Here is a 17,694-nt window from a genome sequence, read left to right as displayed (position 1 = left end):
TAATATGCTCCTAAATAGAAGGGATTATTATCAAAGGATATGTCCCTAATGGTCTCTGTGTGTCGGGGACTGTGCAGGTCCTCCAGGACCAGTGATTTCAACCAGTGAAGTCTGAATCACCTTTGTTGATAGAACATAATTGGAGAGAAAATACAGAACTGAGGGGAGTCTTGAGCTGAAGCAGAAAGCAGGGAAGGTAGATTGAATCAGCTCATAGCTGGTCAGATTGTCTGAAAGTTATATTTTGTTCTAAACTGTTATGAAGGAAGTAAAGTATTTTTCTCACTGCATTTAAGTTTTGTATTTCTTAATTCCAAAGCTCTTGTGCCAGAAATGCTTAAGATAGTAAAGGAGCGGTCCAATAATAGTAATAACTTGTTTTTATGCACTGCTTCATACCACACTTCTTCTGTTTGTGATGGCTGTAAAGAAGAAATTGCTTTTTTTCGATTTAGTGACCTCATAAAGACTGAAAGCGCCTTTTTGGGATTCAGCACAAACAGTTCAATTGGCTGAACATAATCAGGCACGATTATTCAATGATCACGTATTGATACTTGATGCAAGTGATAAGATTGTACCTGGATGATATGTTGCTATTAGAAGATGTGAATATAGTATGCATATGTACTTCCACAGGAATGTGCTGTTATTTTGTTCCTTGTCCTTAGTTCCTTGATCTCTTATTCTGTTGTTGATGTTTTCAGCTCCATGCTATGTTATCTTGATCTTCTGCTCCCGGATTTGCTATTCTGTTACTTGCCACTTAGCTTTTGACTACAATTTTGTTGCTTAATCCTCAGCTTCTTGCTCTTAACAGCAGTTGTTGGATATGTCATTTTTTTTCTTGTCCCCCTAGCCCTTGACTTATTCATGAGTTACATCTTGTTTTCAGCACGGGTGAAGCGTAAAGACCTGGACCAGGCTCATATTTATGTTGGCACTTGTCCAGATATGTGTCCTGAAAAGGAGAGGTACATGAGAGAGACCAGGAATCAACTCAGCATATACGAGATTATCCCTGGAACTGACAAGGTAATTTCATTAAGAAACCTTATTGTGTGGCCAGTGGATAGCAGAAGCATGATAGGGCTGCGCCAAAGCTGCTGTTTCCCCTTATATTCCAATTTCCTGTCACAGACACACTTCACTCTACACTACTCCACAGAAACATCTATAAAATACTAATCTTAATTGCACGACCACTCCAAACACTATGTAATGTAACGTGTACGGAGCTCATCTCCACTTGTATAGATATGACAAAATTAAGGTTTATTAATAGAGAGGTACAACTTTTGCAGACTCTAACAGTAGATATAGGGTCCCAATTCACAACACATACATTTATCTAATGGTGTGGGACGTACATCGTAGAATGGAATAGTTTGTGATGAGATTATTAGTCACCATCAAAATAAAAGCTAGAAGGGCAATCATACATAATCATCAAATGTTTTGCTATCCCCTGTATTTAGTTTAACAAAAACTTGATAAGAGTGGTGTAACTGGTTGTGTAATAGATAACTTAGTTTATTGAGGTAGTCCCATTGGTTCAGTAAAAGTTTGGGTTATAAAAGAATGGTTAAACAGTTCCCAATCAACATTATTTGTGCAGTGTTATGTTCACCTTCATTTGGTGGAACATTGCAGCAGTGTGCAAAATAGAATCCTAAAATCTGTTATGTTTCTGTTTTATTCTTGGAAATATCATCACAGATGTGCCAAACAGAAGATATTTGCACAACGTTTCAAGCAGATAGACAATTGATACTTGCCTGATCTGTGTTGGTAATCTGATCCAGTCTGTCTTCTGCACCCAGATATTGGATTGCCCCAGTAATGTTTTAGGTTGACTGCCAAACACACTAAATGTTGGGATCTTTGCTCAGCAGGAAGACGTTATGCAGAACAGTTGTTAAAAAGAAACAAAACAACTGCCTCAAACTGAAAGATATAATACAGAACTGTACTATCCAATTTAATCTATGACCCCATGAGTGGTACAAATTCATATTCACCATGATCTCTCTAGAGCTAATGTATCTCTAGCTAATTGTGTAAAATCCAGACTTGTAGACCTGTTGTTTCAGAAGGTAGGAAAATGTGCGGTTAGTTTTTTAGTGAGACAGTCTGTAAATGGTAGCATCTGTCTCTATTTTCTTGTTGTCACTGTAGAATATTGGCAGTTATTCTACAGATATTAATTTGTGAATGTATGTAGCATGATTTAAACAAGTTTCTTCCCCTGCAGAAGTTAATGATGCTGGTTTTAGCTCCGATCCTGGCAACTGCAAGAACAACAGTTATCTGTGCTCTGTGGATCTGCATGATACTTCTACCCTGGTATCCACCATGCAAACCACCATTCAAAGACCCTGACCCTGATGACGACCTTTCTTCCACTGTTGAATCATAATTTTTTTTGTTGATTTCCTTATCGCCCCCTCCCCATGATGATTCCGTTCATTAGGATGATTCTGGATTCTAGCTTCTAGTCCTTCCCACCTCCTGAGAACATAGTGTTTGTTAGAAGTGGGATTATGTCTTCAGTAAGACTATGTTGAGCTATTGGTTTCAGAAGTTTGTGGGACTACATTCTTCTTACATATGGGGGGGGTGCCCTTACCAAACTCTACATAAGTTGTCTGGAGCTACACCTAGCAGAGTATTAGGATTGGTTGCTGAGCACTTATTTAAAAAGTGTTCTAGATTTAATTGGTGTGGACCATGAGATGGTGGGCACATACTCCCTACCTCCTGGTGGGTGCCCTCCTGTTGTCCTTGTCCATACCTTCTGTCACACCAGACTTGTCACAATATGAATCCTTGGAGCTCTGCATCAGTCTCTTGAGGACCAAATCTGATTTGTCCGAAAGCTTTCTGATGAGTGAAGAAATACTAAATTGTAATCAATACACAGACATTCCCACAGTCCTGTTTCATTTGAGAAAGCAAGTTGGCACTCGCTTCTCACAACTCTTGCAGTGGAAAGGCAGGAGGGTGGACTTGAGCATGAGTTGCTTCTGCTGGTCTTCCAAATTGTAGAGCTAAGAAATGCAACTGCTGACAGCCTCAGATGTCACCACTCTCTTAATGACTGCAAACTTCACCAGAGGTTGTGACTTCAACTTTAAATGAATGGGACACCCAATCAATGATGCCTTTTGCCTCTCACCTGAAGTACTTCTGATGTTTACTTGTAACTGCAGATTCACATATACAGTGTCCACAGGGAGCACACTGGATCTGGAGATTCTCTTGAGCAATATTCCTCCTGTGTGAGTATGTGACACCATATGGCTCCACAGTGACTTTGACACCAGAAGTCACAGAGCAGATCTGCACATCTACAGATTAGCGCCACCTGTGCATGCTGACATCCATTGCTTTGTTTCGGTGCTATTCAATGTAGGAGCTCTTCTCCCAACTTTGGCGGTTTTTCAACTAGTTTAGTATTTTCACAGTATTGTCACAGTGTGCCACAAAAGATGTTTCCCCCAAAAAACAACAAGATTCAAGCTGAACCGCATTTACAAGGAATTAAACCAAACAGTGATTAGTGGGGTGCTTGAATTCATCTCAACCTCTGGTAATTAATTTGGCCGCTTCCCAATCCATTGTTTTTGCCCACTATGCCACCTTAGATTAGACCCAGCCATATGCAAGTAAACCATGATTCTGCTCCAATAGGAGTGGCTTAGCCCAAAGTGCCAACAAGCAATCCAAAACCAGTTCTGCCCCATTTTGGGGCTCTTTGTTTGGGTGCAACTTTGTTCTATATCTTGACATACTCATTGCACCTAGGGCATCACCCTGAAGTAAACAAAAAAAAGCTAGGTGGGATACTTGAATTAATCTCAGCCACTGGTAATTACAATCAGTGGGTGCTAGCTGTGCTTCATCACAGTTACTGTTTAGAATTACAGCCCTCTACACCCAAACATAACCCTACACCGACACATCCTCAGCCAAGACCTCTTCTCACTCCAAGAGTTGGAGGTCTAGGCGCTTCTCCAAAAGGGTGCAATACAGCTCGTGCCTCCACACAACCAGGGCAAAGGCATTTACTTGCTGAACTTCCTAACTCCAATGAAGGATGATTTCCTCCACCCATCTTAGTACTGAAGCCACTAAACATCTTGTTGGAGCAGTTTTATATGACAGCCTTGCAAGATATCATCCCTACTGTCCGGCTATGGGTATTTAAGGATGCCATTAGACATGAACAACACCTACTGCCATATCTTCATCCACCCAACCCAACAACAGTACCTTCAGTTTGTGGTAAGTGAGCAACACTACCAATTCACAATTCTAACCTCTGGAGACAGTAAAGCTCCCAGCGTCCATTACCAAGTGTCTAGTGGTGGCAGTGGCCACTCGCCTTCGCAAGAGCGGGCATCAGCATTTTCTGTTACTTTGATGACTGGCTGATCAAATGCAGCAGCACGCAACAATACCTAGTATTCAGCCAAGCGGTTCTCACCATGTTCCACACTCTTAAGGTTCACTGCAAACTCGAAGAATTCCCACCACCAAACACAACTCCAGCTCTTCCTGAGCTCTATATTAACAGTAAAGCATATCCCAATGATCAGAGGGTGTTAGCATTCCAGCAGCTTCTGTCTCTTTTTCAGTCCACTTGTCAGTTTATTGTAAAAAAATGTTGTGAGATTTATGGGTGTAATAGCATTCTGCATAGCGATTGTCACGCACCGGGTTACACAAGTCCACTCCAACAGTGTCTTGTGAGTCAGTGGTCACAAGCAGAGGGTCAGAAGGATGATCCGGTGTGGATAGAAGCTAGAACTGAGCACTATCTGCAGTGGTGGAACTGTAGTAACCTGTTCCTTAACAAGCCTTTCTTGGACACTCTCCCCATGTGACCAGTACCACTTATGCATTTCTGACGGGGTGGGGTGCACGTTACAGCAACCTGAGTGTGCAGTTTACTTGGACCCTTCAGCACCATACATGAACAACCTGTAGTTGCTGGTCTTCCACCTAGACTTCAATGCCTTTTACAACCTCGTTCATTTGAAAGTGTCTCTCGTAAAGAAGGAAAACCTTTCAACTATGTATTACATAGAGAAACAAGGAAGTACTCTGCCCACAGCTGCCTGTGTTAGAACAGGAGTTTTGGCACAGGGCAATCTGCAGTAAGATCTATCTGTTAGTGGAACTACCAGCGGTGGACGGCAACTTTACAGACCTTTTAAGCAGGATAAATCAACGAGTCCTCAAGTGGGACCTCCAGCCGCAAGCCCTCCACAGGTACTTCTGGCAGTGGGGAATCCCAGCTAACAACCTTTTCACCACACTAGAAAATATAGAATGCCCAAGCCGTGTCTCCAAATATCCACACCCAGTCCCAGGGCCGTGCACTGTGTATGAACTGGTCAGGGATGTTTGCTTATGGTTTTCCTCCTCTCTCACTTATCCTGTATGTGGTAAAGTAAATGAGTCAGGTGTCCCTGACCTTCATCTAAGTTGGCCCCAACCTAGGCCAGACAGACCGGTTCTTAATGAACATGTAGATGACCATCAGTCCCCACAAGAACCTACCAATCAAACTGGACCTTTTCACACAAGGAGACTGTGAAATCGGACACCCAGCTCCCAGACAGCTCAATCAAGCGACCTGGCACCAGAGATCTTAAAATTTGGTTACCTCACCTCCCATAGGAGGGCACGTAGGTCTACTAAACACACATTATGCAGCAAAGTGGAAGAGATTTGTCAACTACAGTATCTCTAAGCAGCTAGACTCCCGTGAAGTGGAGGTCCAAGACATCTTTTTACACCTTGAAAAACTGGGCTCCTGTATGCCTCCACTTAGTTTCTGTGGTGTCTCACATGCAGAACTGGGAACACTCATTCTTTTTAAAGATTGCTGTGGTTAAGGTGTTTATAAAAGTAAGTGTTAGGACGGAAAAGTCCTTTGCGTGGTAATGGACATGCATTCCTGCCTTGAGTGCCCCAACTCTTTAGAGTCCACTAGGAAAACAAAACAGTTGTTTGTTACATTTGCCCAGCCACACCTTGACAACCCAATCTTTTTAGTCTATTAAACACTTTTATCCCCAGCCCCTCTCCGCCCCTCTGTTGCTTTGTGGTTGTAGCCACTGCTGGGTTTCCCCACACCGAAGCTGTTGAATCAACAGCATTGGCAAAGCATGATCAGCCTTTCTAAAACCATTAAAAAGATAGTTTTCTTTATTTTCAAGGTGACTGCTGCATTGCATAACGCAGTGTGTTGAGTCGCATCACACAACGCAGCAGTCGTTGAGAACATACAGAAAACATTGCTTCCAATACTTTCAGTATGGCAGTCACTTTGTGTGATGTGGCGTGATGATGCAGCGCACATTGCATCATGCAGTGTGACGACCATCTTAACAGTTGTAGTGCTGTAAATGCACATGCTCTGCATATTCCTGCATCTAGTGTTGGACCCGAACATTGCAACTTTAAAGAACTCCGTTACAAAACCTGTTGTGAAACCTCCCATGGGCTCCAATGAATGAGAACAAAGGCTCCGCCTCAGATTGTTTGCTTACACCGTAGTGTTTAGACATTTCAAGTACAAGCTCCAAGACCCAAATGTTATTGCTGTCTTTCCAGGCCCAACGCTTCCACACTTAGGGATCAACAATTTGAAAGACCACTGTCAAACCGCCAACACATAACTGCTTCCTCAGTGATTCACAGTTGATCAAATTCATCGCTTTGTCAACTGAACTTTAGCACCAACTACCAGTCCACAACCTTTGATGATATACAGACTTTGTTGTTGGAGAATCCCTAAGGGTGGAAATAGAAATGTATACCCTTCCAGTTCTACCTTAAGTGCAACATCAAATACCGATTGTCTAACCAACAGAGTTTGCAACCCCCCCCCCCCCCCAATCATAATGGCATCTCATGCAGCTTTTGCCCTGCTTTCCAGTGCAAAAAGACCTGTCAGGTACTGTACAGTGAGATGATCATGAGATGTTGTCACAGTCTGCACATCTCTTACCGCCGTAGGCTGCAGTACTTGGAGGAACGCCTGGTTTCTTACTGGTTCTGGACTGGCCAAGATAAGGGTGACCCTTTCTAATAGCCACGATGCTGCCGACTAGAAAAACACAAAGGTAGACCGTACCCTCCAGAGTCCCAGAGGAAAAATCTAAGTAATTGGGGGAAAAAACCTCTATCACAGGAAAACCTGAAAAATAGGAAAAAACTATGAAAAAAGGCAAAAAATAGGAGACAATTCTTCAGGGAAGGAGCAGGAGCGCGTAGAAAGCTGGAAACAGGAGCGAGGATCACCCCCAAGACGTAAGTGTTTGCAACGCAAGGAAGGAACTGCAGTGCTTGTATACAATGAAACCGGAGGTGATAAAACAGGAAGAATGTACGACACCATCTTGAATTGGGAAAAATGACATAGAAATGAATGAGAAAAAAGACCAAGGAGAAAATAAAAAAGAAAAAGGCATGCTAGGAGGACAAACACCAAGGAAGAAGACAATATGGAAGACCAAGAAGAAATGAAGACAGAAGAATAAAGGAAGAAAAAAGAGAACGGACCCAAGGAGGTAAGTGGAAGGGAAAGTCAGGGAGGCTGCTAGGGGCTGCGGCGCGACCCAGAGCAGGAAATGTGCCTCCTGGGCCGCACTGCAGCAAGAAACCCCAAATGAGCACAAAAAACAGGCCACGCCGGTTCCAGTGTCCTGAAATGCGGACTGCAGTAGTCCGCAGTGTCACAGTATGCCCTCTTCCCGAGGACCCGGGCTTGTCTGGAAAAAGAGGGAAAAAACTGCGAACCAAACGGGAGCATGAACTGAAGAAGCATCTCCCCTTGAACAGTCACTGAGGGGATAACCTTTCCAGTGAGTCAGGAATTGTATCTTGTTCCGAAAGATGTGTGAATCACATCTCTTGTACCACATATTCAGAATGGCTAGCCACAGAAAGAGGAGGAGGACATTGAAAAAGCCTATGGTAGGGATCAGGAACAAAAGGCTTCAGCTGTGAAACATGAAAAACTGGTTTAACTTTCCAAGTATACCGCGGTGTCACATTTGTAGTGGCAGCATTTACGTGTGACCCCCAATATCTTAGGGGAACAATACTTGACATAGAGGAGGAAGAACCACCCTTCAAGCCTTTCAGCAGTGCAGAGCATGTCGAGCCTGGTGGAAACCTCGTCGAATTTGTAATGTGGGAAATCTACACACAGAAAGGAGGCTGCCATAATTCCATCAACCAAGGTGTCCAGTTAACCTTGGCTCCTTGGTCTCCCCCAGCCTACAGTCTGCAAACTCTCATCCTCCGTGGCCCTCACCAATAGGAAATAACTACATATTGTGACCCTGTATTATGAGAGGTTTGCATAGTTACCTCTTTTATATGCTAGTTGACCTGCTGCTGGCCACAGACTGATAGGGCTGTTTGCAGGGCATGAACCTGAAGGATGTGATGGCAAAGCAGCAACAGACTTGGAGACTGAGACAAGTGATACTGATGACAGTGAGGTAAAGGACCTCCTAGCTGAAATGAAGCAGTCTCCAAATTATGGATAAGAAGATTGACACTCAAACTGCCTGCATGGATAGAATGAACGATAGACTGGATAGAGATGCTGAACACTGTGAGGTGTTGGAGCAGCCCATTTCTGACATAGAAGACGATACCAATGAGAAAGGGGTAAAACCGCAAAAACTGGAGAAAGACCTTGATACCATTCATTGAAAAAAATGTAAAGCTTGAAAGATCTTTAGGTGAAGCCTAGACCTTTGCGTATAGAGGTCCAAAATCCACAGATACTGGTCAGATGACTCCCTTTATTGTAAATATGTTAAAAGAACTGTTCAGAGCCAACAGCTTAGCCCTCCTGTTCCTAGTAGAGCATGCCCATTGTGCTCTGGCACTTAGGTGTCCACCTTGTGCACATCCTAGACCCATGAAAAGCGAAGCGGCTTACTAATGGGAACTGCAATAATAGTTAAGGGCTTGCAAGACCTGTTTGAAGAAAGTCCCTCTAGTTCATTGTATCCTGACTTCACAATGTTGATTCAAGAGGTGCGCAGAACATTTGGCTTCAGTCAAGAAAAAAATATAACAGCGAGGTTTGGAGTATATGTTGTAGCCAACAAAGCTGAAGATTATCACAGTGACAAATCCCTCTTCTTTACACACCCTAAAGCAGTTTTTCCCTTTTTTGGAGACCAAAAGTAAACAAGCCTTTTATAAAAGGGGATTTTTATTTGGACTTGTCCACATGTAAGGTTAAGGTCACTACCTGGTAGATGTCACATAGATTAAAGAAAATAAACCTGTGATCAATCCCCTGTTACAGTACGCAAACAAGTCAGGTTTAAATCGAAAAGTGTAAAGTAATTAAACAGTTCATAGACAGTAGAACAGAACACAACACACTTCCACAACTAATTTTAAAATAAAAATGTTGTGGGTGAAATAAGACCAAAATAACAAAAAATACAAGAAGGGGAACAAGAGATATACATTTTTAAAATATAAGTGAAAATAGTGCCACAAAGTGCCAATGATAGTCTATAAAAATAGTAGATTGTGATGGATGCAACGGTTGGTGCGCTTTGAGGCCAACTGTGATGGAGCCCTGCTCAGATACTCCAAGTGGATTGGTCCTGGTGAATCATTATTTGGAAGGAATGTCTTAAATAATCCATTCCAAATACCAATTCAATATTTGGTCATGAACCCAAATTGCGAATTGGTAATATGTTACCAAATCATAATTTGAGTTTCATACATACCAATTCTGCAAATAGGACCTTGTGCAAAAGCAAAAAATACATCTGGTCCTTTTTCATTTTCTTTTTTTTTTAATGTAAAGTTAGCCTCCCTAAAAAACAAATCTGAAATTGTAGCAGCTGCTGCCGTGGAACAGCAGGTCGTATACCTGCAGAAGGTTGGACTCTCTAAGGCCCTGGATTCTTTTTTTAGCATTTTGCTTGAAAAAGTCCCTAAACAGAAGGAGACTTTGTTTTTTTCTTTTCAGAGAGGCTGGAACCGTGTAGGGGGGCCAAATGTGAAATTCAGTCTAATGCTGTGGACCTGGTAGTCTGGTACTTTTTGCTGTAGACCTCCTTGGGTCTGGAGCAAAAGTTTTCAAAAGATTACATCTCGAAAACACCTCGATGGGGGACACGTAGAGACTCTCAAGGTGTCAGGTAGAGAACACCACAAAGCCCAGCACAAATTCCAGTTGCCACTGGTCAACCAGGAACTGCAGTGAAAAGGACTCTTGCAGCTTTTTTTGTCCCTGTAGCCACACTGGAGATCAGCCAACTGACCCTTCGAGTCCACGGTGCAGGTCCAGTCCTTCAGAGCTCTTCACAGGTCACAGCAGAAATCAGGTCTAGTCCTCTTGTGTTCTTCCGCAGACCCATAAAGTTTTCTGATGTTGCTGGGGATGCCACTTTTATGATTACAGGGCTCGAAAAATCCTAAAAATGTTACTAGACCTGCAGGTCGAGTAACTTAAATAATTGACTCAACCTAACCGTAAATGGGTCTCAAATTGTGTGATCCTAAGCAAATAGTTTACAGAGTCGCCTTTTTCTTAACTCTCACATATGATTGCATCTTCAAATATGTGAGCTCAGTATTCCTGCAGTACAAAAAAAACCTCTTGTTTGATTAAGTAGACTAAAGTTTGCTGCATGCCTCACAGAAATTCTAGCCCACATACCTATGACGTCTAGCCCACATAACCTAGGGCTTCTTTTAGTTTATTATCAACATTGCCATCAGGGCAGGAGTGTTTCTCAGTTAGTTTAAACACTCAACTTTAATAAATATATTACTAAACCATGATGTGGTAACATATTATCATCTACACGCAGTAACTTTCCAAGAAATGTCAAAAAACCTCTCCACTAGCTTTCAGCTTTACTGATAAAACTATATCGTGTATTAACAATCTGTGAAAATTGAGTTTCAGAAAACATATCCTTTGCACATCAACACGTAAAGTATTCTGATTTGTTTTCATCCTATTTAAAAAGGGCTTTCACAATTACTGAAATATATTTTGAAATGTTTACACAGTTTAGTCATTTAAATGTTGTGTGTAAGGAAAAACCCGACACCCTGTATCCTTTTATTTTACATTCTAAGGAGCAGGTCACACAGTTCGGCTTACTAAGTATTGGAACTCTGCAGTCAGAAGGAAAATTAATTGTAAGAAAAACTGACTTTAGACTTCTGTCTATGAACACTGAGCAAATGTGACACAAGTACTAGATTTAAAGGCATATTTTATTGCCCCTCCACTTTTCATCTTAACAGAACACCTGTTCAGTGTCAACTCGCCAGAAGGGATGAATAAATATTAAAAATAGCTCTATCTGATCAAAAATGACTCGCCAATGCGTGTGGTCGAGTGAATTTTTCGAGCCCTGGATTAGCACCAGCTAGTGCATAGAGGGTGACTCCTGGGCACTCCCTAACCAATGAGGTAAAAGTCCCATGGGGCGACTTTACCAACTTCTTCAGTAGTTTCTGTTTGCTTTACTGCAAACAGGCCCAAAGTGCCATGTGCCAGGACATTTTGAAGATTTTGAAAGTCTTTGGGCACATTAAACTGGGACGTTTGAGGATTGTGAATGTGGAGGGGAGTACACTGTGGTCATTACTAGTGACCTTCCATATCTAATACTAAATTCAACTTTGACGTAGGGCCTGTACCCTCACCAAAGTAGGAGACAAAAGTCTAGTAGGGTGGAGGTGGAGGTCCTACAGCACCTAGATGGAGGATACACATGAATTCTTCTGGCATCCTTTTCTCTCCTTTCAAGTGAGCCAATGTGGAATAATGCAAACTTGCATTCAGCAGCTTACAAAATCATACTTAACCATTAAATAGGACTTATATTAAATATAAAAATATGTTTTTTGAGTAGGGTCTGTAGTTAGTACAAGTCAAAAGTTAAACATTGAAGGGTATTATCTATACTTTTCCTATGTGCCAGCTACAGCCTGACCATTGACAATGTAATTTTGCACCTTGTCTCTGGAGGAGCAGTTCATTTTCTAATGTCACAGGGGTGGCATATATAATATTTTTAAAATGTTTTTCTTACCTTTCAAAATGGCAATTTTGACAGGTCTGCACAGCATTGTTCAACCATTTGTTGTCCGGCTTCTCAGGATGTTTTCACTTTAACTGTAGTGGTTGGCACAACAGGTACTGCAGTCCACAAGTTTCCATTTGAGACTATGTGAAATCACTGGTATCCATTTCACTCACATAAATAAAAATGTGAATGTAATTTTGAGAAGCACTGATTTTAATTTTCTTAGATTCATATTACACTGTTTTTGATGTTGTATGTCATCACTATCCATGTTTTTGCATAATGTTAAAAGATGGTTTGGTTCCCTTACAAGGCCATTTATAAAATGACTCTACTGGTCATAATTCACACCATTTGAAAATGTTATACATGTTGACACAGTGAGAATAGGCTTTCTTTATATGTATACACTAAAATAGTCTGGTGAGGGGAAGGAATATTAATATCTGGCAGAGGGGATGGGGGTACGACGAGGTTGGTAACTCACATTGGTTGGCCACTGGATGCTCCTGATCGTGATACTCAACTTACACAATTTAAGTTGAGCAACTGCTCTTTAATAAGTAGAACGGAAGAGGTAGAATGTTGAGATGTGTCAGGTTACAATGCTCACAATTGGGGATTTCAGCGTTTGAGGTGCTGGGTAAAAGTGCTGACATTCTCTCAGGCCAACTACAGCTCCAAATATTGTTGGAAGAAATATGCACAAATTACAGAACATATTTGAGAAATGGAAATCCTAGAAATAAACATAAGATAATTGGTGGATGCTGTACACATGCAATGTGTTATCAACCCAAAGCTTCATGTGGCATAAAGAATGGTTTAAATGAAATGAGTGACTTTGAATATAAGGGAACTAAATTGCCCCAGAAAAGTTAGACATGATCTGGTGTAGCTTAATAAGCAGTGTGCCCACATATTATATTTTCAGAAAATGCTCCTCCCCACCAAGTTAGAAAGCTTTAGCCCAATCCTGTAGAACTCACCATTACTTTGCTTCATATAACTCCTCCTCAAGATGAATAGCAATACTCATGAGTAGAAATATACATTTTAAGTGTAATTTCAGCATTGCAGATAGCTAATACTTCAAGGTGCTAATGGAAAAAGTAAAGTGACTTTGATCAACATTTATAGGCCTTCACGTTGATGCGCCTGCTTTTTTTGAACACTTGACTCCTTAATGACTCATACTGTATTGTAAGGAGGGGATGTGATTGCTATATGTGAAATTCTGAAAGATGGATCTATGAAGATAAATAGACCACCCCTTCTACCATACAAGCTCTAAAACAAATAATGGAATACCACCACTGTATCAGTCTACGGCATTATGTATTCCTGAAGTGAACGGCTGTATTTATTTCAGTGCACAATGTTCATTCCTGAAGCAACTACTTGTTAACAATTAGAGAAGTATGTGCAAGCACATTGCTGTCCTTCTGAGCACTCTCCCAAACTACTTACTAGTGCTCTTGGCATTATCACTGCCTAAGTGAATCTCCACTAGCCGACCATGGATAGTTCTTTGTAGAGCCCTGCTAGACAGTGGTTAAAAATGAAATCAAATCATATATCGAGGAATGCTTTCAATTTAATTTCGTCTTTGTGGCAATGTATTACACTATCTAGGAGGCATTCAAAGCTACGTTAGAGGCCTCTCCATTTCTAAATAAGCAGATGTTGTTAAGTCAATATGAAACACACTTTGAAACCTTGAAAATGATCTTAGGAATGTAGAAACCTGGTACTCCGACACACATGATGCTGTAACATGGTACTCTCTTGCAGTTTTGGAAAGAACAGAAATAAATTATTGGGGGAAAATATGGTGAGGCACAATATTACAGACAAGCAGACAGGTCAAGCAGAACACTGGTGAGATTATTTAACCTAAATTCGGCAGCATGGGAAACAGGGATGTAGAATTCCTATAGCCTGACGCCCAGGACATATTGTTTGGGGTTAAGGACAACAAGTTTTATTGTTTATTTTACCCTTGGGACAAATAGTTCCAATCCCCTGCAGCACAAAACCCTTGATTGTCATTTTACAGTACGAGATTATGGAACAGGTAAGGGCATTGTCTGCAGTTTAGATAATATTTGTATTTATATATTAATGCTGTTTGAACTTATATTTGTGGATCATTAACTCAAGCCATTATTATTAGGGTGAGCACACTAAGGAAATGTTGTAAGCTCCGACTGCACTACTGACAGTGGTTCCAGCATAAAAATGTGCACACATATTTGCAAAAGTACCTAGAATGCTCTCTGATAAGATGCAAATGTTTGCAAAAACTTGAAAGCAAGATTGATGAATTTCGCTTTCAAAATTTCAAAATATAATGTTCACATAAAAAAATGCAACTAGAACAAAAACATGTTCCTAAACAAACACATCTGAAATTTTAGATACCATTTCTAGTGAAATGTGTTGATGCTTGCTAGTATTTCCAAAAATAAGTCATAATGGAAAATCAGTTTAACCAGTTTCAACAAGATTATGGGAAACATGAAAATAAACAAGCATTGGCAAAGCAAATAAGTTCAATATTGGTGGTCAAATGTTAGGGTTTGTCAATGCATGTCTTGTTTTGACATGGTTTTTGTAAACCGTTATTGGTGTAGGAGCTGTTGAGCCCTCACCATTATAACAAAATTGGCCCAAAAATATTTTTGGTCTCAAAAAGCACACATTGCCACAGTAGTCCCTGGCACTGAACAAAACTACTTTGGCTGCTGATATGCTCCTTGTAAAAGAGCAAAATGATGCCACTCACAGTGAAGCCAGCCTACCGAGAGCTAGAGATAGACAGAATTTAATAAAAACAACAGGTCTTGGTTAGTGCCAGACCTAATTAGGGACCCTATTCTTAAAGATAGTCACAAAATTGCACCCACGGTATATGTCCTTGCATTAGTGGAGATTAACCACAGTATGTAGATCTGCAGAAAGGTGGAAAAATAAGGGTTATATTTATGAAAGAGTTGCGGCGCCCTTGCGGCACGTAATGGGGCTCAAGAGTGACGCAGCTCGAGTTAGATTTATCAAGCCAGGCTTGATAAATCTACAGTAACGCAGCACAGATCACTGCTTTGCGTTACTGTGTCCTGGGAAGGCATTCTATAAGTGGAGCTCTGGTGTTCCCATGCATCCACCCATGGATTTTGGCACATTCCCAGATTTACCCTTATTGGTAGACCTGGGAAAGCGCCATAATCTTACGCCTCCCCAGGTAAGACGTAACGAGAAATATCTTTATTTCTCCTTGTTACTAACTCTTTCTGTGTGTACTGCGGAGAGAAAAAATGCCTCTCAGGATTGTTTTTGTGCAGGAAGGTGCTCCTTCGTGCACATAAACAATCCTGCTTACAATGCAGGCATACCTGCACCATGGTGAAAAAGTGTCTGCATTGGTGCTAGGCAACACATTTTGCATCAGGGCAAGGAAAAGACAGGAATGCGCCGTCCAGTTTTAAATACGGCACATTCCTGCCGTTTCCCTGTCACGCAGAGCAGCAGGGTGACTTGTTGTGCTGGGCTGTGTGCTTTCTTAATAAATATGCCCCCTAAGGCAATTGCTAGTATTTATACCCCATTGTAGTATGAACCTTGGTATAATTGGCGAGGCTAATATCAGAGCTCTTCAGTAATGAGATTGCTGCTGTAATCTGTCTGGGCACTACAAGGCACCAAAAGGTCAAGTGGATTTTGTTTTACGGGACCCGCAGATTTGTAAAGTAACCTGTCCCACGTACAAGTAGATATTTTATTAAATTCCACACCCCTGAGACATATTGGAGGTAGTTGATGGTGAAGGCAGTAAGATATGTGACAATGCCTGTCATTCAAAAAGAGTTCACAATTTTTTACACTGAAAAGGGATGCAGTATGAATGATCATTGTGGAAGAGGTAAAGGTAAAGTTTTTTTCTGGGTCAAAAGGCATTGGAGTCAGACAGATTAACCACCAAATTTTATAAAGATTACTGTGACACACTAGCCCCACAGTTATTATCAGGCGTTGAGGAGGCAAAAGAGATAAGCTTATTGTCTCAATCTCTTATGAAAGCGAATATTTCTGTCCTCCTGAAAACTGATAACGTGCCTGCAGACTGCACAGCTTGTAATCCCTTATATTCAATTCATTTAGATATTCATATCTTCGTAACTTATAGCTAATACTTACAATCCTCTATGAGAGGGCTTGTCCAGTAAGCAGTCCGGCTTTATTCCAGGCCGATCAGCATCCAACATCCTCCACACCTTGTTTTCCTTAGTGCATCAGATAGATCTGGATCTTCCCATTGTGGCTATACTACTTGATGCTTATGAAGCTTTTGATTTCCTGGACTGTCATATATATTCATGGTGCTAAAAAGAATGGTATTGAGGATAGGGCGGGAATAGGCTGGATAGCTCTGTGGTCTGGGTTAACGGTTGTAAGTCACCCACACTAGTCATTAGAAGAGGTACCAGGCAGGAGTTCCCATTATCCACTTTACTCTTTGCGATAGCAGCCAAACCACTTCTAATTTAATAGCAACCTACTAAATTGCTCTCCAGATGAAGCTATATCTCTATACGTGGATGGCATTATACAATACATTAAACATCCTAACCAAAATGTTAGACCATTTCTCCAGTCTTCAAATTAGTTAGAACAAGTTGCTAGTAATCCCAGTAATGATTAGCACTCCTAAACCCAATTTTGATTTTGCCCTTATGTAGTGTGAGAAACTGATTAAATATCAGATATAAAAATCAATAGCGACGCTGAGAAAGTACTCCGAGAAAACGATGGGCATATAATACTGTAGATGCAGGCTTCAGTGACCAGGTGGCAATCCTTCACATTTTAAATAGCATGGAAATCTTAAAAGGGGCTTTGAACCTGCCCCTTGGTTACCTGAACTTACCATTTGTGTTTTCCAACGTCGATCTAATTTACGAGCTTCTGATTGGCCTGCATGTTGTCTCCACATTGTCCGCTTTCAGTTCCACCCTTGCTTTGTTATCCTTGTCTGGTATGGCGATTGGACCAAGTGTAGCTTCTAGACAATGTTCACAGGTTCTCTTTTTTTTTTCATTTTTGACGTGCACTCGTAAAGAGTGCATGTGCCTGCAGTCTCTCTTGTTGGCCCCCTTCTTCCGCCATTGTTATGCTTTCTGTCACCCACCTTCAAAAACTCCCCTTCCTGGGTTGTTACAGCCAAACCTCACACCCTGAACAGTGCACAAGCTGCACTTCATCTTGGAACCTTCTTCATTGCTGCCTATGATTTAGTCTTGGCCCTAGGATATGAACTCCTATGTCAACTACTCATGCTGTACTATGGAGAGCTTTTCTCCCTTCACCCTTCCCAAGTCTTCTCTTTCTGGCTGACCCCCACTTCTCAGCTCCCCACTAATACTGGCAACAACAATCATTGCCCAGTTCTCCTATGTCCAGTTCTCATTCTCTCACGCATTATCCCGGTCATTGATTCATTCTCCTTCCCGTCACTAGCTGAAGCTCCAATCCCTGAAAGCTGGGTCATGGCCCGCCAGTCACTCAAAGATACTACTCCTTA

General features: G+C 41.4%; 1 protein-coding gene across 1 annotated transcript in view; it reads left to right on the top strand.

Moving 5' to 3' along the window:
• The window catches only part of MCM3AP (minichromosome maintenance complex component 3 associated protein), a 619,735-nt gene that overhangs the window by 168,357 nt on the left and 433,684 nt on the right, over nucleotides 1–17,694 (top strand). Inside the window, exon 7 of the mRNA XM_069225490.1 lies at nucleotides 896–1,035. Coding sequence (XP_069081591.1) covers nucleotides 896–1,035 — 140 coding nt within the window. The remainder of the gene's footprint in view (nucleotides 1–895; nucleotides 1,036–17,694) is intronic.

This window comes from Pleurodeles waltl, chromosome 3_1, assembly GCF_031143425.1.
Source record: "Pleurodeles waltl isolate 20211129_DDA chromosome 3_1, aPleWal1.hap1.20221129, whole genome shotgun sequence".
NCBI lineage: Eukaryota > Metazoa > Chordata > Amphibia > Caudata > Salamandridae > Pleurodeles > Pleurodeles waltl.
The sequence above is the reverse complement of the archived record's forward strand: the minus strand, read 5'-3'. Positions and strand labels throughout refer to the sequence as shown.